This window comes from Leptonotus elevatus, chromosome 18, assembly GCF_054856555.1.
Source record: "Leptonotus elevatus isolate MCC_2025b chromosome 18, RoL_Lele_1.0, whole genome shotgun sequence".
In the NCBI taxonomy this organism is placed as follows: Eukaryota; Metazoa; Chordata; class Actinopteri; order Syngnathiformes; family Syngnathidae; genus Leptonotus; species Leptonotus elevatus.
In genome coordinates, this window is record NC_141256.1 from 10854999 (window position 1) to 10878542 (window position 23544).

The 23544-nt window shown below is 41.3% G+C and overlaps 3 protein-coding genes across 5 annotated transcripts; 2 read left to right on the top strand and 1 right to left on the bottom strand.

Annotated features, from left to right (window-relative positions):
- On the top strand, positions 1–4772 carry wdr21 (WD repeat domain 21). Its single transcript, XM_086060961.1, has 13 exons — positions 1–408; positions 871–962; positions 1062–1219; positions 1291–1373; positions 1719–1800; positions 1866–2012; positions 2137–2186; positions 2570–2634; positions 2855–2947; positions 3049–3146; positions 3747–3911; positions 3980–4094; positions 4170–4772. Exons 1-13 carry the CDS (start codon positions 290–292, stop codon positions 4388–4390), a joined length of 1488 nt encoding a protein of 495 aa, XP_085917087.1. The 5' UTR covers positions 1–289; the 3' UTR covers positions 4391–4772.
- Positions 4282–12769, bottom strand: zfyve1 (zinc finger, FYVE domain containing 1). Of its 3 annotated transcripts, none has more exons than XM_086060959.1 (13): positions 12536–12769; positions 11531–11962; positions 11220–11463; positions 10781–11041; positions 10497–10711; positions 10308–10414; positions 10009–10117; positions 9168–9265; positions 8877–8994; positions 8627–8797; positions 7161–7341; positions 6977–7090; positions 4282–6832 (listed from the first exon to the last, which is right to left on the bottom strand). In XM_086060959.1, the coding sequence occupies exons 2-13, from the start codon at positions 11879–11881 to the stop codon at positions 6597–6599; spliced, it is 2205 nt and encodes a 734-aa protein (XP_085917085.1). In that variant the 5' UTR covers positions 11882–11962; positions 12536–12769; the 3' UTR covers positions 4282–6596. The 3 variants fall into 3 exon arrangements, with proteins under 3 accessions (XP_085917085.1, XP_085917086.1, XP_085917084.1); XM_086060960.1 differs by having other exon boundaries at positions 11531–11970; positions 12680–12755; XM_086060958.1 differs by having other exon boundaries at positions 11531–12769.
- A 257-nt stretch (positions 12770–13026) lies between these two features.
- Positions 13027–15500, top strand: pigh (phosphatidylinositol glycan anchor biosynthesis, class H). Its single transcript, XM_086060962.1, has 4 exons — positions 13027–13668; positions 14084–14293; positions 14371–14454; positions 14537–15500. The coding sequence occupies exons 1-4, from the start codon at positions 13492–13494 to the stop codon at positions 14606–14608; spliced, it is 543 nt and encodes a 180-aa protein (XP_085917088.1). The 5' UTR covers positions 13027–13491; the 3' UTR covers positions 14609–15500.
- Positions 15501–23544: the final 8044 nt, after the last annotated feature.

A 23544-nucleotide genomic window follows, 5' to 3' on the forward strand; every position in this document is an offset into this window, starting at 1 on the left:
GGCGGAACCAAACGGCGGAAACTCAGTTGCTGAAAAGCTAGTTTTCTAGCTTGGAAACTACGAAAACGTCCGATTCTTTGACACGGCATGTAGCTTACCAACACACAAATGAAACTCGCCACTTAAGGTTTATTCGTTGCCGTTAAGTTAGCCCGAGAATCACAACAACTCGCAACCTCTGACTAAAGAAGTCTAGCTATAGCTAGCTCCACGCTGGAACACGTAGTGGGATTGATTGTCAACAAAAACCACAACGTGGTGTCCATTCGGGTTGGACTGAAGTGCAGGAATGAACAAGTGGAACTGGAAAGAGGGCCAACGAGTCCGAAGAGGACAGCAAGGTTGCACTCGGCACCCTGGACGTGGACGGTACCGGGGAAGACAGTGGAGACCATCATGGGATGACAGGTGATGCGTTGGTTTAACTCATTCACTGCCAGACATTTTAGACCTTTTCAAAATGTTCAATACCCACACGGTATTATGGTCAATAATTGTATATAAACTGAATCTGCCAAAAGTCAGAATAGACTCTCGCCTGTCTACCTTGTCCCGTTCTAATCTTTTATAATCGACAGTAGAAAAATGTAGGTATTACATTTTATTTAATCTAAGATGGGGCAAATGATGATTTTGTGCTGGTAGTAGTGCATCAGTAGAGTTGTTTCCAAGTTTGACATTTACAGTGGAGCATAATCAGATTCTCCCCCTATCAAGCCCGGTTGAAAAAAAAAATGTAATTAACAAGTATACTTTTCAAAGGCAGTGAATGTTAAAGACTAGTTTTTGTGCTTGGAAATTTCTGTTCTCCCGAAAATTCAACAGTCGCAGTCATTTATCTAAATTGTCATGCAAATTTTGTATTCACAGGAATGGGTATGGTGATGCAGGGCATTCGTCCAGAAGGTCTGACAACCAAGCCAGCTCATCATCATCCTCCTCAGACAGCAGCGCGGCACCAGGTCTGTACCAGGCATCCCCAAATGTACTCATAAGAGTAATCCCTGACTTGAGTTTGACATACACTACAAGCAAAAAACAAGACCCTTTTTCATCATCAGAGCTGCCAGGTTTCTACTTTGACCAGGAGAAGAACCGATACTTCCGCTTGTTGCCGGGACACAACAACTGCAACCCTCTGACCCGAGAGCAGCTGAGGGACAAGGAACGTGAGAAAGAGAGAGCCAAGATGCTTGCGGAGGATGGCAAGCCCACAAAAGTATTTTACCACATACTTTACATTCTTCTGGAACTGATCCAACAAGTCAAAATGTGTTACCTTGCTTCCAGAAAGCACCGAGGGCAGGTCTGAATGCTTCCGTGCTTCTACAGAAACGACATTGTGGACTGCTATCTGAGGTGTCCTACTACAGGTAGGATTATTGTATTGTATTGTATTGTATTGTATGTATTGTATGTATTGTTGTAGTTTCAGATTTAATGTTGGCCTGTGAAGACTACGTTTGCTGGGTGATTAAAGGAACTATCATTTTTTTACATAAATAAAATGAACCAACATCCACTGAAATAATAAATAAATAAAAGCAATTAACCTCAGAGCTGTATATGTGTGGGGGGGAAACGAGCTATTTTTTTTTTATTCATCCGCACACATAAGCCATAACATTATGTAAATTTGTATGAAATGTCTAGAAAAATTGCATTGACAAGCACATGACTAGTTAAAGGGGTTACAACTTATATTAATACACTTTCAGGCAGGTCCACGAGGGTAGGATCAGCGCCATGAGACGCCACAAGCTGGAGCACCACAGCACCGACGACTTCAGGACCATCGTGGTCGGTGAACTCGCCGACGCAAGCGCAGTGGAGAACCCAAAAATGCCATCATTGTTCTGTCACAGGCCAACTCCAAGTGCGAGCAAGTGTTCGCCGTCAGCGACATGTCTCACGGGGGCTGCAAGTACGGTTCCATAAGCTTCAGCAGAAGCGGCAAAACTGGGTCTCTATCCGTGGAAGCGTTTGACAGCCCTTATGTCACCAATTGCAAGGTGAATGAATGTGTTTTTGGTGAGAAACAAAAAAAATCAAACTAACACACACATGATGACATCAAAACCTCAGTCGGTACCTAATAGTTGTATTCAGTTAGAGCAATGCATTGGTGCGTTTCAGGTGAATTCCGTCTGCTGGGCCACAGTCAACTATCCAGACTCTCACGTGTTGTATCCTTTGCTGATGATTTTGCCTTATTATATTTGATGTACAGTTTATTACCACATAACATGACTTTTTTTTTTGTCTGAAATATTGTTTTACCCCTGACATTGAAATCTTACCGCCAGGTCTCACTTTGGCTGTTTTTTCCAATTAGATTTAGCTTTTAAGCTGTTTGGCACTCTCAGTTGAGGTTTACTCTAAAATTGGCATCTGTTTTCAAAACAGATTCCCGTAATTGCCAGTCTGTGTTTATATTACGCATTTAGTAAGACTGTATGTTGACGAGCGCTGTTGAAAATGAAAGGATTGATGGATAGATAATGTACAGATAAGTTTTACTTTTTTGCTTCTGTCTATAGCCTCCTTAACTGAAGCTCGAATTGTCCAGACTGTGCCTGGACAGCGGCTCTGTCACTTTGCTTCCGGCTTCGCTCTTCAGCAACACTGACTCAAGTTAAATCATTTTTTTTCTTTTTCTTTTTTTTTATCAGCGAACTTACTTTTTATTGTGGTTTACAGCAGAGTAGATTTTGCACAGCTTTTTTTTTTTTTTTAACTACTTAAGTAGTTAACTGTTTCATGAAATAGCTCTCAGTGCACTTTAGTATATTTTTTTTTTTGCATTGATTTTATGTGCAGGTGTACCTAATGAAATGTCCCCTTTCCTCCACAGATCAGGCAGGAACCCATTATCGTTTTAAGATCCCCATGGCCTGGTGTTGTGCTTGGTGTCAACTTCCACAGTTTGACAAGTGGTTTAGTGTGGGTCAGTGACAAACATATTCAACCCTTTTGTCCATGTTGGTTTGTAGCAATGTGTGTACATATGTCTAGTTTGAAGGTGTAATTGCCTTTGTTTGTTGGCAGGTTTGTCTCATAAGGTGATCCTGCAACATGCTGTCACGGGCAAAAAACAAACAGTGAATATCGACAGTGACGTCTTGGCTCAGCAGTTTTGTGTTGGAGTGAGTTTGGTTTTATTCTTGTATTGAGGGACTTTGATTACAAAGCTGGGAAAAAGGCTTAATTGTCAGTGTGTGTTTGCCACCTTGACTCATTTGCTGCCCAAAACGTATAAAAACGTTCTGTTTTAAATATTGCCATGGTCCCAAAAGGGTTTTTATACATTTTTTATGTTTTTTAAATTATTATTTTTTTTTTTTAATGCTAGAGCATACAGAAGGCTTTGATCCAGCATCCGACCTGAAGAGGACGCTTAAAGCAATGGAAGTTCTTACAAAAAACGTCCAGCAGGTGGCAGCAGAGTATAATAGATCAACCAGGGCCATGTTGCAAAAAGCTCTTTTCCCCTGTGTTTTTAACAGATTTGTGAATATTGATGACATTTAGTTATATTCTAATGCTAATTGCTGCAAAACTGAAATATTATAATTTTTTGCTGAGGAAATAAGAGACTAATCTTTGTTTTTATAGCAATAGAACCCAATTTTCTGTGGGCCTTGCAAAATCAGTCAAAATCCAGTAAAACAGCCGGGAGCAAAGGGGGTTGCTTCGGTAAAAATGGCTGGGAGTGAATGACTTAATATGACAAGTAACCCCGGCAGGTGCCCTTGGTGTTCAATGGCTGCCGGTCGGGGGAGATTTTCAGCATCGACGTGCGGGAGCCGAGCGGCCGCAAGGTGACGAGCTTTAGGCAAGAATCGGCCGTCACGTCGGTGCGCATCCTGCGGGACGAGAACTACCTGCTTGCTGCCGACATGTCGGGCCAGGTCAGGAATCATGCTTTTATCACACCTTTACCACAGGAACATCACAAGTTGTGTGATCTCTGTGGCAGATCAAATTGTGGGACATACGGGCCAAGAAGCCAGTACAGGAGTACCGGGGCCACTACAACGAGCATGCCCGCCTTCCCATCCACGTCAGCGAGCCTGAGGGGCTTCTTTTAGCCGGTAGGGGACAAAATACTTGCATGTTCTATTTCAGATGTACAGATACTTGTGTTATGAAATTATTTTTGCCAATAGTGGGTCAGGACTGCTACACTAGGTTCTGGAGCCTGCGGGACGGCCACCTTCTGAGGACCATCCCGTCGCCCCACCCGGCCGCCAACAGCGCCATCCCCAGTGTGGTCTTCTCCTCCAGCCTCAGTGGCCACACGGGGATCCCTGGCCTGCTGATGGCCGTTAAAAACGACCTCTTCTACTTCCCCTACAACACAGATGAGACCGAGCCTCAGGAAGTCTGACTGAATGGGACAATTCTTTAGGTACACCAGCACAATTAAATCTGCCTATGAGTAATAATTTGACAAATCTTTTTTTATTGTGCTAAATGCTGAGAGCTATTTTTTGTATTTTCAATAGTCCTAGAAGTAATTTTATTTTTCTATTTTACAACAGGAAGAATAACTGAAACTTTTACAAAGTATACTTAAATAAGCAAATCAAAAACAAAGACATGAAAAAAGACGAGTTTGCTGTTTAATCCAAGAGCATGGTGCTCTTGTTTTAGTTTTGTCTTCAACTTTGTTCTTTTTTTTATTTATATACAGCACTTTTTTTTAATGTGTTCATAAGCCAAAGTTAAAGCTTCTTCATCTGACATTATTAAACTGTTGTGGAAAAATATTTTTTGCCATCAAAATGAATCCCAGAAAACGCCATCCGCACATGCAAATTTACCATTGGCAGATATACTGAGGATATGTCGAGAAAAAAAAAATCTCCAAAGAACTTGAATGTCAGAAAGGTTCCAGGGCTGGTGTCACAAACTATTTCAAATCCAAGCTATAAATTTTCCCCTTTGATGTATGACCACTTTGACATCAGTCAGGTTTTTGTCATCCAAGATTTAAAAAATATGTCCCCTTTATGACTCCCTTGACATTGAAAAGGGGGCAGGGGGAATTTCACAGAGCCTGCCAGGCGGGGTGAGTAGGGAGGGGAAACCCTCATAGCTATTAAAATACATATTTTCTGACAGCTGTCCTGGAACTTTTATGACACATTTTGTATTTGTTTGCATTGCTTAAGTTTCAAGTCATTTCAAGATCTCGCTCGTGAAAGGTGAGGTTTTTGAGGGTCCAGCCTCAACAATGTCGTATTGCTAACAAGTTCATCCAACAGCGTAAACAAAAAAGGTGTTTTATATATATATATTTGTATTCAATTTCAATTTGTCTTAAGGCTTTTCTATTAATGTCCGCCTTTATAAAACTACTACTAAAGGCTTGTGGTGTTATTAGAGTGGATAAGACTAAATGTTTTTGTATATAATGGGACGCATCTATAGTATAACAATGAACCCAGATGGTTCTCTTAAAAAAAAAAAAAAAAAGCGCATAGGCAAGGACATAAGGTTTCTTACTAACATAAAACAAAAACAGTACTGTGCAAAAGTCCGATTTTTCACGAGTTCCACCACTCTAAATTCCATTTTCATAGGCAAACCCAAGTCTGAAACACAGTGAAATTATGTTTTATTATAATAGCCTATTAAGTTCTGTTGAAAATCCAGATGAGATTTTTTTTTTTAAAGCAGGGAATAGGTGAGTTTGTCAATGAGTAACTAACAGTAGGGTCATTAATTAATTAAAAAAATTAACTAATAAAAAAAAATAATAATAATAAAAACTGAAATGAAACTGCTTCACTTATTATAGTTATAGTTTCTTGGCACCAAGAAGGCAATAAATACTTTTATTGCTTTGGCCTACGCACAAAAAAAAAGCAAATTGTCACTGCTGTGTGAAATATACTTTGGAAAAAATGCTTTTTATTTTATTTTAACGTTTTTGGGATGTCTGCGTTCAGTTCCATCCCAAAAACATAAAAATAATAAAATGGGGGGAATAAATGGCCATCAGTCTTTCACATATGTCAGTTTTTCTTCTTTAATTTTTAATTTTTAAGTTTTTTGGGATGTCTACATTCAGTTTCATCCTAACGTAAAACAAAAAAGGGGGGAAATAAATGGACATAAGTGTTTTTCACATAGCAGCAACAAACTATGGAAAGCTTTAAAAATTTTATAAAACTGAACCATGGATATGCAGGTGTTCACCGTATAGTCATTTCATCCTGACTAACATAATTGATTTTGCATAGTACTGTTTTAGCCCCCTTGACGATTTACCATGACAACTAACTAAATTGTAGTTGTGAATGGCTGTGCGTTTGTCAGTCTTGTGATTGACAGCCCAGGGTGTGCCCCCTAACTCAGACCCTGATAAACTGTATAGAAAAAGGACGGATGGACTTTGATGTGTTTTTCCTAACAATCTAGATCTTTAAGAGCAGAAAGTCCAAAACGGATTGTCCAAAGCTGTTCTCTCGAGTTCCTTCATGATATTCAAGTTTCATTGACTGACCAGTTTTAAAACACAAAATGCCGTCAAGAACGCAACTGGAAGACCAGAGACAAAAGGGGCAGACATGATTTTTGAAGTCCTGCTAGAGTTCCCCGGACTTCTGGCTGCATACGCTGCAGACCCTGACCGGGTGATCCCAACCCCGGGAGGGCACGGCGCGCCGCTCCTGCGAGCAGTCCTCGCACACGCCCTGACCGCAGGCGCGGCAGTGGTGGATGGAGAGGCGAGAGGCCGAGAAGTCCCGCTGGCAGCCGCAGCAGGCGCGGATGTCCTGGTCCGGGACCCAGTAGGCGGGACGTGCGGCTTCCTTCACCAGACCTGGCGGACACACGGAGGTTTAGAATACAAAGGGGGTCTTCGGTTTATGGTGCAGTGAAATATCCAACGGGATCCAATTTTAACCGAGAACCCCTTGCAACAGTTTCTGGGTTGGCCGTACGGTTTGGGGGGGAAAATTCTCACCGAGTGGTATGTCGATGGCGCCGACGACAGCGCCAAAGGTGTTCTGAACGGCCTCCCCGACCTTCCTTGCTATCAGGGTGCCGCCTTCCTCCTCCAAGGCCGCATCCAGGAGTTCTAGAGCAGACACTCGCACGTCAGCCATCTTTCTGTGCATCATGGTGGAAAGGATGCTAAATTTGCATACCTGTGGGGATTCCTCTGTTCTGGAAGCACGCGTCGCAGACTCGAACGGGTGCCAGCCCCCAACCTCTCTCCGGGACCGGGCGGGTTTTGGAAGAGCAGGCGTCGCAGAAGCCCTCGCCGCATGCTCGGCAGTGGTGCTTGGTGTCGTTATCTTGGAAGTCCACCGCACATTTGTGGCATTTCTACACATTGAGGTAAGACAAATTGTGATGTTTATGCAAAATGACGACATTATTTCGTCACGGAAACAAACGGCCAACTTGTGGTTCAAGTTTGAAGTGTGAATGCATGCTTTTTATGCATTCTCAATTAGCCATTTATACTTGGGCTAAATCACAACAAAAACATTGTAATTCAGATAAATTGGCATCAATAAAGATTGAGTGCTATGGAGCCCTTGAGGTTAAAAGAAGCATTACAAGGCAAAATGATCTGATGCTGGAAAATGTACACAAGAAAACTTCAATATTCCATTTTTTTCCCAACTGTTTCACTTTATATGATTTTTTTTTAGGATTGTATTTGTATAACTATGCATATTTTAACATTATGCATGTCCAAATATTATGACATATATACTTATTAAATTCCAATTATAATTGTATTAATTATTTTTACATTTGTACAATTGAATTTAAATATATATATTTTTTATTCATTTGTATTTATTTAATGTTTTATGTAATTAAGTTTTTATTTAAATGTATTTGTTTTCATGCATTTTTATTTAACATTAGCACATTCATCAACTAAACTTTAATTACATTAAGATTTTATTTGTATTTAATAAATTATATTTTATACATATTTTAACATAATGGACTACTACAGAATTGTTTATTTCTAATCAAATAACTGCTTATTTTATCACATTTTTATAATTTTATTGTAGGTTCGTAATCAGTAAAGTAACTCATTTCCTAGTCGGTGTCCGCGGCTTCGTCGATGAAAAGAAACTCCATACGCTCATCTTGGTTTTTGTTCACGTTAGTCAAAAATTAAATCAACGGTACAAAAGTAAAACTTGACATACAAAAATGAAACGTCCAATATGTTGAAATATCGAAGGAGTAATTAAAGAGTCTAGGAGAAGGTTCTACTCCATATTGCCTGACCGCGTTACTGCCGTGCACCACATAGGTCCCTCCGCATAAAGGCAATCAAATAGGTCCTAAATAAACAAAATTGTATAGTACTATGACAATTATATGAAATGTTACATCTTATATCCACACATTTTAAAAGCAAACAATATTAACTATTTACTTATATTTTTCACAATACACGTGAACTATAAACATTTCAACTTGTAAATAATATCCTTTTATCAGAATGAACTTTAAACATGTAACGTGTTCCGCACCTAACGAAATATTTCTCAAACAGAGTTATTAAAACACTTTTTATCCAGAACTATCGCTCAATTCCTCTTTTAAAAAGCAGTGATGCATTTTTCACTGTACATACCAGGATGAGGGAGTTGGGCGTCCAGTATGTGGGAGCGATCTGGTCAGTAAGCCAGGAGGTGACCGCCTTGGCCGGCTTGACGCTGAGCCCCGACACCGACTGGGAGATGTACTTGACTCCGTCCAGCAGCCTCTGGGCGGCGTTGTGGTTGTCTTTTAGGAAGCCGTCGGACTGAAATGAGGACAACAAACGCATTAAAGCCAGAGAGCACATCCTCGCCGGCTAACGATTGAGTTGAGTGTGACCTCACCCCCGGCCAGATGTGCTGGATCTCGGTTCTGACCACTGTTTCCACTGGATCCTGGTTTCCATACCAGTACTGCCTGCTTCGATAAATTACTCCACAGTTGGAACACTCGATGACATATCTAAAGTGAAAAGAAATGTTTTTTACACGGTAAGCATTGGCAATTGCGCATTAGGGGCAAAAGAAAAATCTCCCCTTCAAATCCAGCCGATGCCGCTGACTTGACTAGATTTGTTTGTGTGGTTTGGTACATTGTCACTGGAAAGTCACTTTGAATCCGATCAAATTACTCACCCAGACCAGGCGTAGACGGCCAAGCCAAACCATGGCGAGTCCGACGAGGCCGTCGTCTTGGGAACCACGATCACTTCCTTCCCTCCCTCGTAGCAGGCCTGAAAAGTTTAGCAATGTAGACGGTTGCATGCTTTTAACTCATTCACTGCCATTGGCGGCTATAAACGTCAAAAATTAATTTAACTATTTCTATTGGTTAAACATTTCTTTTTCCACTTTCGTTAACAAGAGAATGGAAACCTAGAAAATAAATTATTGTAAATTTAGAACAGATATAAAATTTGTGATTAATCGTGAGTTAACTAGTGAAGTCATGCACTTAATTCCGATTACAAATTTTAATCGCCTGACGCCCCAATTTTTAAAGAATCTTTTCTTTTTTTAATTCATTCACTGCCATTGACGGCTATAAATGGCAAATTTAAAACAGATTTAAAATTTGTGATTCATCGTTAGTTAACTAGTTCAGTCATGCGATTAATTAAAATTAAAAAAATGTAATGCCTGTCACTCCAAATTTTAAATAATCTTTTCTTTTTTTAATTCATTCACTGCCATTGACGGCTATAAACGTCAAAAATTCATTTGAACTATTTCTATTAGTTAAACTTTTTTTTTTCCACTTTTGTTAACAAGGGTATGAAAACCTAGATTTTTTTTTATTGTTCATTCAGAACAGATATAAAATTTGTGATTAATCATTAGTTAACTAGTGAAGTCATACAATTAATTACAATAAAAAATGTTAAATGCCTGTCGCCCCTAATTTTTCATCTTTTTTTTTTTTAATGAACTTATGGCAGTGAATAAGTTAAATGCCACGTAAGTGAACAACGCTCACCTTGCACGTGTAGATGCGGTTGTCGTACTGCGCCGAGTAGCGGCATCGGTGCTTGGCTTCGTGTTCCACTCCCTCCTTGAGGTGATTCATGCTTCTCTTGCAGCCTGACCTGAAAGTGAAGATTCACTTTCAAATCGTTTTAAAGACCTACTTACATTGTTTTTTCCTATGGAGCCTGTTTATGGTTTTTGTGATTTTTCTGCAAGGTCCACAAAATTGTGTAAATCGTGTTTTTTAGTATACAAGGAAAAACTCAGCCCCTGTCTATGGTAAATAGTAGATTATTGGACTGTACATACCCACAACTTAGGCAAATGCAGGAGCAGGTGAAGTACTCATCAGGAAAGAAGGAGTTACTGGTCAAGTGTTCATCGCAAATATCGCCACTGAAACGCTCGCTCAGCGCCTGGAACAATCAAGCAGTCATCAAAACGAGTCTATCTGGCTAACGTCACTCCTTGGCAGAGGTAACTGGGGTGTCGTCGGACCTGCAGGGCCTTGTGGATGACGCCGGCGGAACGGGGCGAGCGTGTGGCGTTGTTGTCCAGCTGCTGCTCCAGGCTACGCTGCAGGCCGCTGAAGTCAGTGGGTGGGTTGTAGGTACGAGTCCCGCGGTACTGGATGGAGCTGAAGGCCTCGGGGAACACAGCCAGCTTCCTGAAGCGCTCTTGGAGTAGGCGGTCTGCCGACTCGGGCGGCTTGTCTACAGATTGCAAAAAGTCACGTCAGCGCCATGCGTTTGTGGTTTAGGGCCTCGTTTTTGGTACGCTACCTGATCCTAGCAGCTTGGTGTGCACAGTCTCGTGAAAGATGATGACGGCGGGGCCCAGGGTGGACAGCGGGACGTCCAGGCCGCAGCGCGTGGTGGTCGCCTTAAGTTCCTTGGCAAAGTGCTTCAAGTAGGCGTCAGAGGCGTCGCCCAGGAATTTGAAAAGGTCATCGTGGAGTCGGTCGGCGCGCGTCCGGTAGATGACGAGATCCGAGATGGCCAAGACTTTGAGGAGGAGGCGGGTTCGTTGACCCTGACTGGACCCTGAGTCCAAAAATAGAGACGTGATAATGACTCATTTACAATGTGGAAATAATTGCTTGACATGTCTCCTCACAATTTAATCTTGATCCATTGTGGTGGTGTATCGAGGCAAAAGGTGTCCAAATACTTTTGGTCCTAACCAGAAGTGGGTTATAAAGTCACAATGTTGACATCTTACCAGCTCCAAGCAGTCCTTCCGTGTCAATGACGACCACACGGTGCAGCGGGTCCATGGCAGCCCACACTCCCACCGTGCAGGAGTCCTGCGTCGGGGATGTTTGGAACACTTCCCTTCCGAGGAAGAAGGTGTGGTTCAGCGTGTGCGACTTCCCCTCGCCGGTATTCCCAAAGATGGAGACCACCTTAAGTAGCTCATCTGCGTCGCATCCCAGTCTGTCCACAAACTCTTCTTCATCCTTCACCTGGGAAAGCTCTTAAGATTAATTCGTCCCTCCGCGTCTATCAAGAGAGGGATGTCAAGGAACTCACCTGCATCTCCTCTTTCTCGTCCACCAACAGGAAGCTGCACACCTTGTCCAGCTGTTCTTTCAGGATGTCCAGCTCGGACTCCCCTGCGCTCACGCTGTTCTCCTGGGGACTTTTGGCCTGGGGGTACAGGGTGAGAGGGTGCTTCCTCTTGTTCCCACTACTGTGGGTGCGTTTCTGGCAGTCCAAGCACAGGTTGATCTTGCATCCCTGGCAGCGCACGGCCGCTCGCAGCCGCCCGGCTGTGACCGAGCCACCGCCGTCCCCTTTGCACGAGTCGCAGAAGGGGATATGGCCCGGGGCGATACGAACTCGGTCGTGGTTCCTCATGCGCTCCTGCCGGTGGAGCTCCATCTCACAGCGGGCGCACTGAAGGCTGCTGCACTCGTCACATTCGAAGGAGGCCTCATCTGACCCACCGCAGGCATAACTCTCCTGACAGACTAGTGGTGCGTTAATGCCTTTATCTCCAGCTGGACCGTGACCACTCATGGTTGACAATGGAGGACTATACTAGACTATCAGCACACCTTAAGACAATTCCTAAGATTGAGAAAATAGTTCTAGTAATCTAAATTTGGACTAGAATAATGACTTTTGTCCGTTATTCATGTGGACTGCCTTTCATAGCATCCAGTCAGATTCTGCTTAGTTTTATCTATTTGCAATGTTTGCTTGAATCCTTTCTTCGGCTGGTCTGTTGGCCAAATGGTTAAAATAAATAAATTACTCCAGCAACCTCACAATCTTGCCCTGAGCACCTTAATCAAAACAATACTTCCAAAAAGTCGTTAAATCTATCAAAAATTCTTATGCTTTTCTGTTGACAAAAAAAATGTTAAAGCTATCATCTATCCAGCATATTTTTGCCTTGTTATTACCTAAATGGGTTAATGCCAAGTTTCTCAACGCCGTCTACTGTGACCAAGATTATTTATATACTCAGAGAATACTGCGTGATAATAATTAGCAGTACATGTAGTCGTACTTGTGTAGGAAAACAACAACCTTCGTGTCAGTCGGCTGACCTCGCGGCGGTTACCAGTCCCAGCCGAAGACTACTGACTCGACTAAACTGCCACCTCAAAGCGACCTAAAAGTGTACGCTGGCTAATAATAACGTATCGTGGCGCCCCGGCGCCACGTACTAACCTCGGCGAGAAAGTTAGCTTGCAGTGTCAGACCACCGGAGGAGACGATGTTGCTTTTACATCAGCTGATCGGCTTGTTTTTATCCAGGGTTGAGAAGTCAGTCGGGGAGCAATGCATACTGGGAAGTGTAGGACGGCATTAGCCTGATGCTAAGCTAAACCAACCACAGTGCTTGCCCCATTATTGCTAAAATATTTATTTTTTTACGTTTTTAATACCAGTCACGCATTTTGAGGTAAGTCGTTTATTTTTTAACAAGTTATATTTTAATTTTATTTATACGACAGTTACATGTTTTCCCACAATGCTTTGCGTTCCCAGCAATCAAGAGTGTGCTTCTTACGATACCCAGCGTACACCGAAATATTGTCAATGTTATTTTTTAACGCAGCTTTTCGTGTTTCTCTCATAGCTCTCGATTCATTAAATGTTCATTTTACGTTAATTATTGCGTATTACCTGTTTGTCGCTAATTATTAACAAAAAGTTACTTAATTGTTAAATTTTGACACAGACTTGGTTCGGGCGGGGACGGCAAGGTGTACACAGCAAATATCAAGTGCTTGGCCAGTCTTTCCTATCAGTCGCCTTTATTAGTAAATTTTATGTTGTAATGTAATCCTGCTTTGCATTTAACAACTGCTCGTCTTTAGTAATACGTTTAAAATTTGTTCTTGATCGCGCTAAACCATTGTGGTGATAAAAAAAGAAACATTCGTTTACTGTTGCTGACCTTGGTTGCCAATTGTAGCTTGATGCTAACTCCCTAGCTTCAGTTCTAAGTTGTTTTGTAGTTGTTTCGGTGGGGGGAAATGGAAGATGAAACCTACACGGACATTCATGGCAAACCAATATCTCTGGACTGTCAAAAGCACTGTAGCTTTTGCCGGGAGTTTACTATCAGCTCACCCAAAGTGTCCATCGGCAAAGTGATGGCGTACACCTGCTTCGTTTGGTTAGCTGCCTATACAGTGTTCTTCTTCACAGATGTAAGTAAAGAATTGTTCAAATTGCATTTTCAGAAACTGCATACCCCTCAAATGTCCGAAAGCATATGTCCTTGTTGTTATGAGGTGTATTATAATCTCACTCTTTTGGTGCCAATGAACTATGTTGAAGTGGAGGAAGGAGTTTCATCTCGCAAGGCTACGGTCTAACAGACAATTGGCCTTGTATCCATTTTTTGGGACATCTATTGGGATTTATAAACCTTTTGTGGAGGCAGAGGCACCAATTACACATGTTTTTTGCTATTTGCGTCAGAGCTTGGTATTTGGGTTGAGCGCTAATATGAACTCAAACTAAAGTATAAATATCATTACAGGCACTGATATCCTCAGCATCGATGCCAACGTCTGTGTGTAAAATGATTGATCCAGCAGCCATCTTCCCTTTTACTTGCAGAACACAGCCGTGCTCACCGGTGCCATCCTGCTTACCCTGTTTGGAATGATGCTACACATCCACTTGGTGAAGGTGGACCACGAGTCGATTCTCATTATTGGCTCGGTGGGCATCCAGGTATCCTCCAGCTACGCATCTGGACGGGAGACGAGCACCTTCATTGAGATGAGCCAAGTCAAGGATGTGGCCATCAATGAAGCCATTTACATGGTGATTAAAAAATGATTGCTTTTGACAAAAGTTGTGCTTCATACAACGCAAAGCTGAAGTGGTTGTTTTAATTGCAGCAACAAATCATCTACTACCTTTGCATACTGCTGAAGGACCCCTCAGGTCCTGATGATGTGTCAGGCGTGGTGCCATTGTTTCAGGTGAGAATTTAGCAGTATCCGACCATTAACAAACAGTACTTACCATGTATCGTAATCCCAACTTTTGTTTTTGTTTTTCCAGAGCTCAAAGCCAAGGCTGAACTGCTTGGCTAAAGTGTACAAAAGCTGTCAGGAGATTCTATCAAAGTGCTGATAGCTCACATACAGCCAGGCCAGATCCTTTTTTATTATATTGACTACATTATGTACTAATTTATTTAATAATAAGAGGTGGATTTTTGCCATGTTTTTCCTACCTGTTACTAAGTGCTTTAATTCACTTGGACAACATTATCTACCCGTGCCCTTATGACGATAGTAATCCATTTTGACATACCTAGATGATAAAATAACCCAAATGTATGTTAAAATGAAACTTTGTGTTATTTTTCTTTTAGAAACAGAATTGCTAAAACATCTCTTTCTGCCTTTTGCACATAGTGCTGTGATGTCGTATTTGTTAATACAACTGCCAAACAAGTGAAGGGTCAACCATATTACCTGCAATGGATATGTCAGAGTGAATTGAAGGTTATTAGATTGTACAGATGTACCTAATAAATTGTCCAATTAGTCATTTGTTACTGTAGTAGAATCTTTATTTTATTTGCATTATAATTTGACTTTTTAGATGTAAATCTTCCATGTTTTAGATTTTAGCATCGAGGTCTATAAATAAATCACATTTTTAGTTGCGCTGTTGTAATGAAACAATTACAATTATTATACTTATAGATTGGTGGTTTTTTCCCCATATGTGTGTTCATGACAATTATTAAATATTTTGTACACGTGAAAAAGTTTTGCGTCTTTGCATATATATATTGACTATCAAGGCCTGCGCTGTTTTAAGCATATTCCTGCAGTAGGGGGCAGCATTGCACCACACACTAACTTGAATCCGTTGTCAGTTCAAATACTGGGATGTCATTCATATAGAATAATACAGCTTTATTAAAATTTTATATTATAATTACCATAATGTTCATATTAAACAAGGTGTTCAGGCCCAGTCTCCACCATTGCTTTGTGTTTTTATTTCAATACCTCATTTTCTAGTGCCACCATCTGCAGCCCCCTGAGTTGGACCTCCATTTGAACCCCATGCGTCCAAAGCCGACAAAACAAGCAACAGGGTGTGATTTCTAACGGCGAAAAGCGTTATGGCCCCGTGAAGAGCGGACCCTGACAGCGTAATGGTGCCCCCCTTGGAGGTGCGAAAACAGCCGGGAACCAGGGTGGGCCTCGAGGCTTCCATCTAAAGGTGGTAGCCTGTAATGTAAATTATAGGTCATGTCGATGTGAGTATTTCTTTAGGCAGAGGTGTGGACTGTAAATGACTCCTTTTTCACACCCGTTACTTGTACTTTTTACCTTACAGAACTTTTCTTAGCCTGATTTGAAAGTTGATTCTAAAGTAATTAGTATCGCCTCAACCTGTTGCTGAACCTTGAACAGCATCAGTCACCGCCACCCGCTGGACGTGTGAAATCTCGGCGTGAGAAGCATGTTGTTTATCGGGTGAGGGGTAGTCTGGCTCCCCGCGGAGTCGGGTGGTGGCCCTCTAACACCTGTAGGGGCCCCTGAACAGGACCTCTACAAAGCAGTAACGGATAATAGTGTAAATACTGAGCAAGAATTCCTGAAAGTGAAAACCTGTTTATTTGAGAATACAATTTTTTTTCCCCCCGTCCCCAGGTCTTGTTATTTGCTTGAACGTTTAGATGAAGAAAAAAATGTGGCATCTAGAATCACACATGGATTGGATTGCATGTATGTTTTACTTTTCCTGTGCCTTTTTGATCTTATTTTGTGTTCCAAAGAAAGATCCCATCCCATCAGAAGGACTGTATGAAGAAGAGAAGAGAATGAGGATGTTTTGTAAGTTTTATTTATACAGCAATTTTCACAGAGCGGATATTCACCCAGTTTAGTATACACTCAGCCATACATACAAAAAAATAAAAATTTGCATTATATTTTTCTAGTCTGCCTAAACAAATCTGCATTTACAATTTCATAATGTGAATCAAGTACACTGCTTAAAATATGTATTACTTAACGGAGATGTTTCCCACAGGAGCACATTAGGTTCAATGACAAAGTGCAACTACCACGCCCTGTAAACATTGACTCTGTAAACAAGCACAATGCAGCTCAGCCTCTGGCTAGCGAGCGTCCACGGCTAGTGACACGCTTTTGTCAAACTTGTTGACAAGATTTAAACAGCCTCTCCCGAGTTACTCAGATGGAGCCATAGCAATAACAAATGACTTTTGTGTGTATTTTTTTATAGCATAATCATTCACTGTAGTGATTCTTGCACTGAACAGTGTTTTTTTTTTTTTTTGGGTGCGACAATTTGTTCAACTCATAAGTTTTACGATGGCGACAGAAATGATCCATTCCTATGATCAAAACAGTTGCAAGAATTTCCACGGGAAAATGTTTCACAAATCAGCAAGAACGAGCCTCCTAAAGGCTCTGCTGTATGTACTTTTCATTGCGCATTAACAAGCTGTAAACGTATACACGCGCACTGTTGACACAACACAATCCCTTTTTGTGGTGTTAAGTGTCATCAGTATTGTTGCCAGAGGAAAAGTGAGTCATGGTTTTTTGTTTAAATGTATCCCCTCTTTAACGGTCCGCGCAGGCAGGTGGAACTCGCCGTCAGTTTGGATTTGAATCTGAAGCACACCATTCCCATCGGTTGGCATAGTAGAACCGGTCCCGACACGAGACTGGTGGCTTTGTGGCGACGTCACCAGTGCTGACTGATGGACAGGAAGTAGTTGTTCCACCTTTTGTCTACACGATGGGATTCCTTGTATGTGTTGAGTGACGCTCACGGGCCACTTTATTAGGTCAGCATAAGATTCAGCAGAAGAACTTGTGCATTGTTCGGAATGGGCGACTTATTTGCTCAACTGCAGAATATTTAAGGGAAATGTTTATTTGATAGGAAGCTCAAACTTTTGTATCGTGTGTGGGGGGGGGGGGCATCGAGAGTTTCTTGTACGGCCGGTCCTTTTCCAAGCTGGTCTAATATCGCCCTCGGAAAATTTTTGTGTAATAATGTCTAAATGCAGCGAGCGGATGTGCCGCTCCCTTGCAGTGTCGCTTGCGAGACGTGAGCAAAGCTTAGACGCCTCCCGTCAGACCAGCTGGCAGCAGATAAGATGCAAGAAGACTAACCGGTTCCGCTTGTCATCGGTGGAAGAGGAGGGAGGGAGGGGGTTGGGGCAGAAAACCCCTAACAACAGCCAACTTTTGACTAAATCCAGTTGTTCATTACGTTATAGCACTTAGCTAAATTTAGCCTTATGCTTGTTGCGTTCAATCGTGCTGAAACTTTCTCACCTTGACCTTTTTAGGAAGCCGGTGACGTCTTCCGTCATGCCTGAACATAAGTCACTCGTCGGATGACGCACGTTCACTATGCAAGTTTGATGCGTTCTAATCAGATGACAATGACGATGATAATGAAAAGCAATGTACTGTTTGTGCTGCAACAATAAGGTATGTACCTTTTGTAGTATCAATTAAGTCATAGCAATCAATTGACTTCTTTTTTTTTTTTTATTTTTTTTTTTTGCAATGAAGGCCACGTTCTAACATCACACAGTCATCTGGTAAAAAGTACACCATGTGTTCTTCACTGGGGAATGCTGAGATATGATAGTGCTCAGTAGTACATAACGTGCTTTATGTTGTATGGCTATACTTTTTTTTTTATTTTTATTTTTTTACTCCAGTATAAACTGTAGTCAAGTTTATTCAAATACAGAACAGTTCCGAGTAACTTATGTATTAATTTTGGTGTTTATTTGACTACGTTCCTAAGGAAAATACTGTACTCTTTACTTCTTTTTTTATGAACGTCCACTTGTTACTTTACATATTATGACACATATTGACAAAGCCATGTCTAGTCATATTTTCATCGTAAAGCACCCCATACTAGACAATGGTCATTATCATGTAAGCGTTTAACGCTTACCGGTCACAAATTTAGGCACACCTGCATTTTAGTATAGTATACAATACAAAAGCTACCAAAGCATATTCTAGAAATCCATAGCAGAGTTTTTGAGTACGTCCATCAATGTCGAAAAAAGTTTGCCAAATACCCTAAAAAAATATAACATTGGGCCCAAAATACTGGTTATTACATTACAGTACATCATAACAATGCCAGCATCATTGAGCACCTCTTTAACAACATCAAAAAATTAACATTGTTTGTCGTTGTGGTTGTAGCTGGCAGGGCATCTGACTGACTACTGTTGACATCATTTTGCTAAAAGGGACAACGTATTACAAATAGCTCTGAGGTAAATGCAATGTCTTCTAGAAACAAAAACCTGACATCATTCATCCTTGATTTCGTATCGATACCACCCCCCGCCCCCCTCACCCAAACATGAAGTCACAAACAGGCTGAACGGGATGATTTATTGTATTGTGAGTAAAGCGGACGACGCGGCAACAGTCACTCTCGATGCGAGAGCAAGTCCAGACACACCTTATTTACTCAAGCGCGCTGGGAAGCTGCTAATGTCGACTGGCGTGCTGCTGATGTTGCTAACATCCACGATGGTCTTCAATTTATGATGTCAATTAGCTGTATAGTGATATTACTAATAATATCGGGATTGTGTTGTATCTGTATTTCAATCTACACTTTAGGGATATTGTCTGCCTTACACACACACCCCGCACCCCTCCCACCACCTTCCCCACCCTCACCTGCTGATGTCACCAGTGTGAGAACACCTCACTCCCTTAATTCCCAGATATGGTTACGCCTCAATTACCTTTTGCCATCCCAAAAAAAACAAACCTAACTGTCACCAGTTTCCACATAACCATGAGTTATATCATGAGTATTCAAATCATCGTTATTGACTATGTCTGGTAAAACCGCACGCGTTTTTCTGTGGGAATTGGAGTCGCTGACAAAATAGACATATAGGACAAATACACAAATGTACAGACAGAGTGTCAATTTCAATGTCGAAAGTGCATTAGTGCAATAATACTGATAGGCCGCTGATTCCTCTAGTACCCGTCTTTGGTCTGGAGTTCCTCAAGGTTCAATTCTTGGAGCTTTTTGTTTTATCTTCAGTTTTCCTTTTCTTCTTCCTCTTGGGGCAATTCTCAGAAAACATGACATCTCATGTCATTTTTATGTGGATTTTAGGCCTACACAAATTTACAAGCACCATAATGCATACTTTTACAAAACAACGTTTAACGTGTACAAGAGGAAAGAAAGGCATACATTTCTTAATCTTTTGTTTTTTAAAAATTAAAAAGACCAAGGTTATGTCATTTAGACCTCGTTATGTCACCACAGGTCATGTTGACCTGAGCGCTCTGACGCCATACTTAAAACCCACAGCAACCGATATGGGAATGCGACTGGACGACTGAATGCACTGATTTCATCTCTGATTTCATCTCTGATTTCAAGTCCACCGCTTGTACTGCGTCGTTCAAAATCAAAAAGGATCTTTGTGTTTATTGTAGCTCGAGAAGAGACGCTCCTTACTTTTTAATCCGCAACCTTTGCGTACCTCACACTTGACAATGTTGATTATTCACATCAAACCCAGCACAGAAGATTCTGCTTTCAAACTTTTTTTTCTTCATTTAAATGAAAAGGTACTAAGGTCCTTGATCCACTACTGATCTCTCCTTTGCAGAGGAAATGCAATCGTTAATCTGCAAGTGAATGAGGCCATTCACTTGATGTTTCCTGTGAATGTGTTAAAATGCTAACAACTTTTACAGTGGCTAAAACATCTTACTGCAATGTAATCTAAAATTGATTGCTTTAGTAAAAAATGTGTAGCCACATTTAGCTTTCCGTTCATTAGCTAATGGGGTACTTCCTGGTTCACTGACAATGTTAGGAATTAATGAGTGAGACTGGAACATCGGAATTCCGGGGCATTAATAAAATGTCCATGGTGAAACAAATCTGTAGGGACATACAGCATGTTTGTTTGTCCACAGGTTTATTCACTAGACAGAACTCGACAGTCTGAACTCTGGTACATGTGGAAGTCCCATGGTGTCTAAAAAAAAGAATCATAGCGACATAATTGTTTAATTTTTCTTTTGTTAACTGGCAGGCTACTTCCTGGTTCATGGAGACTACTAGCAGACATTGGAACCGGCAGATGGGACTTTTTTTTACATAGCAAGGCAGACTCTACCGGCTATTTATCATTTTTGCGCACTGTACTGCAAATATTAGTCCAGTAAACACAACATGATGCCCACAGTTGATTTGCATAATGTTGGCATAAAACAAAGAGAAATGCCCTGCAAGAGTTTTTTTCATTGAGAATTAAAATTTGATCATTGAACTTTGATGCAGTCATCAAACATCCCTTTGGTTCTTCATTTTACCTGTTTGGTTGGCTTCAGATTAAATTAAATGCTGTCACAGATGCTGTTCAGTGAGCCTTGGTGCCTTTCAATGTCTCTGCTGAACTTTACACTTTCAAATAAATGATCTGTATTACTCAATAATAGCAAGTGACTCCGACTCGGAAGACGGGGGGGGTTGTTTGTTGCCGCTGGGCGTTAGCGGTCTGGGACATTTCTCAACAACTCAGCACCGAAACTGACAGTTTGCTTGTGAAAAAAATGATGGGAACACCAACAGACTAAAAGCGAAAAAGGATATTCGCACCATTGTGGTTCAAACGGTGAGTGCTGTTTTTGTTATTAAATAAAACCATGTAAACAAAATTGTATTAAAAAAAAAAATACATATATATTTTGTGCAGGGGCTTGAGCAGCTTACCAACAGCTACTATATCAACCCCCCCCCCCCCACCTCTTGGGATTTGAGTTTGGCAGAGGTAACTGGTGTTTTTTTTAAAGGCATTAAAAACCACAAAGCCAGGCGGACCTGTCGGTGCACCTGCTGATTTCCAGGCCTGCCTGCCAACCTTTTCACTCGAGTGAAACTGGCCGGCCGCCAGAAGAAGAATCAGTTGATGACTCCTGACACAAACCTCGGAAGACCCTGGGAAAGGAACCAGCCCCCGGTGAGAAAAATATGACTAACCCATGAGAAGGAGAGTTGAGCCTGGTTTTTCCGAAAACCTAAAACTGGTCCAACAACAACAAGGCCCTCTCGCTTGTACGAACACATCATTCGAAAGATGACAATTTTCTCCTTCAGATGTTTGGCAAAGCATCTGTTCTTTGAACGGCCTCATAAATAATATGAAGTGCATTTGTGAAGAGGAGTCTGACGGGTGGTCTTGACCCTCTGAGGGTCAGCACAACGCTGACCTTCACATAAACCCTGGACACTTCAAAGTGTCCTCTACACAAAATGTTCCATTCCTTCAAGTCCTTGATATCCAAAATTATCAACTGGACAGAAGGGTTATGGAAGTTTTGGTAACATAAGCGAGTCTTTTAAATGAGCAAACATGAAGAAAAAAAAAAGAATGATCACAATTTGGTCCATATCTTGGTTTGAAGAGTCTGGTCCGCGTTGGGTACAGTAAGGGAGCAAATGTAAAACGTAAAAGTGCTTGTCTTTTGGGTAAAAAGGAACAGATATAAACATATTTGAAATTAAATTCATAGCCTTGAATTGCCCAATTGATTAAAGATTCTCAATTAAGCACAATAAAGTATATAATCGTTTAAAAATACACTTTTAACACTAGAAAACAGCTTAAATAAATTATTTATTTATTTAGGAAAGAACAGTCTAAATTGTCATTATTATTGAGTGCTACAATAACGCAATCTTGAAGTTCCAAAGAGCGCTTTCAAAGCTAGCAAAAAAAGAATAATAGAAAATTCCCAAAACACAGATCTTTGAAGTTGGCAATTCTGTTGATCCACCAATGGCACACCAAGCATGCATCTATAAGTCAGTGTTCAATGAAAATGAAAATTTTTGAAAGTAGATAAAAGGTCAAAAGTCAAATACTAGTGTGGGTGCTTCTCTTTGAATCTAATTTAAAGGCCTGCGTGGTAGCAGTTGTTCATCTAAGATGGGAGCTGCCTCGTAACCGATGATGGATGCGCGACTCTAATAGAAAACAGACATCTGACGTATTGTTTTCCCCGCCATTCAACCTGTTCACAGCAAATGTGCAGCGTAGCACGAATGAGAGAACGTCTTTCACTTCCAGAAAATGGAAGAGGCTCACTATGTATTTAGAGAGACCCTGTAATGTGACTTCTGGGATTTGTTTCTTGTGCAGTCTGACAACTAACTATTTACTACTATTTTCCAGCATTCCCCCATTATATAAACGTTTGTACTTCTTCATTAGCATTAGCGGTCAACAGCCACGATTGTGATACGTAGTTAGCTACCTAGCTATGCCTACACCCTAAAAATGCATCTTCCCTTTGGGTAGACCATTGCCTTAGCCACTTTAGAGTGCCTCGTTGTCAGCCATGAGTGCGCACGTGTCATGAAGAGAAGACGGAAATGCAAAATCAAAAAATAAACCTTCTAACTTCAGAACTATTTGACCTGTTTGGCAGTATATTTAAAAATAGTCAAATATTTAAAGGTAATTATCTCATTACCTGTTGTTGTAATTGCGATATGGCACAGCAGGATAATCATTTTCACATGCCTGCTATTAGAAGGAATAGCATTTTTTTTGTGTGTGTGGACAAAACCACCCATGTATTACTATTATTAACATTTCCCGTCACACCTTTCCAACCTCATGCGGGTGAGGCTTCCCCACAAACACAGACGCACTTCTTTGTGGGTGGATTATCATCAATCACATTGGCTCGTGGATCCTCCTTAATCTCATTTTGAGACTTTTCCACCAAGTGACACAATCAGTCACAAAAAGACATCCCAGCAAGGCGCGGTCACGCATTAGAAAGGTTCACCCCCTCACCAGGGCCCGACTGGAGGCCCCAGGTTAATTATCACGTGCTTGGGGGTGGGAGACGGTGCAGGAAAGGTGGCTATTGTGGCCTACTGAGATTATGCCAATTCCCCGTGGAGAGCAGGAATGGCTGCCTCAGTTCCTGTGGTCCCCCCCCCCCCACCCTCTCCAAAAATAAAGTTTT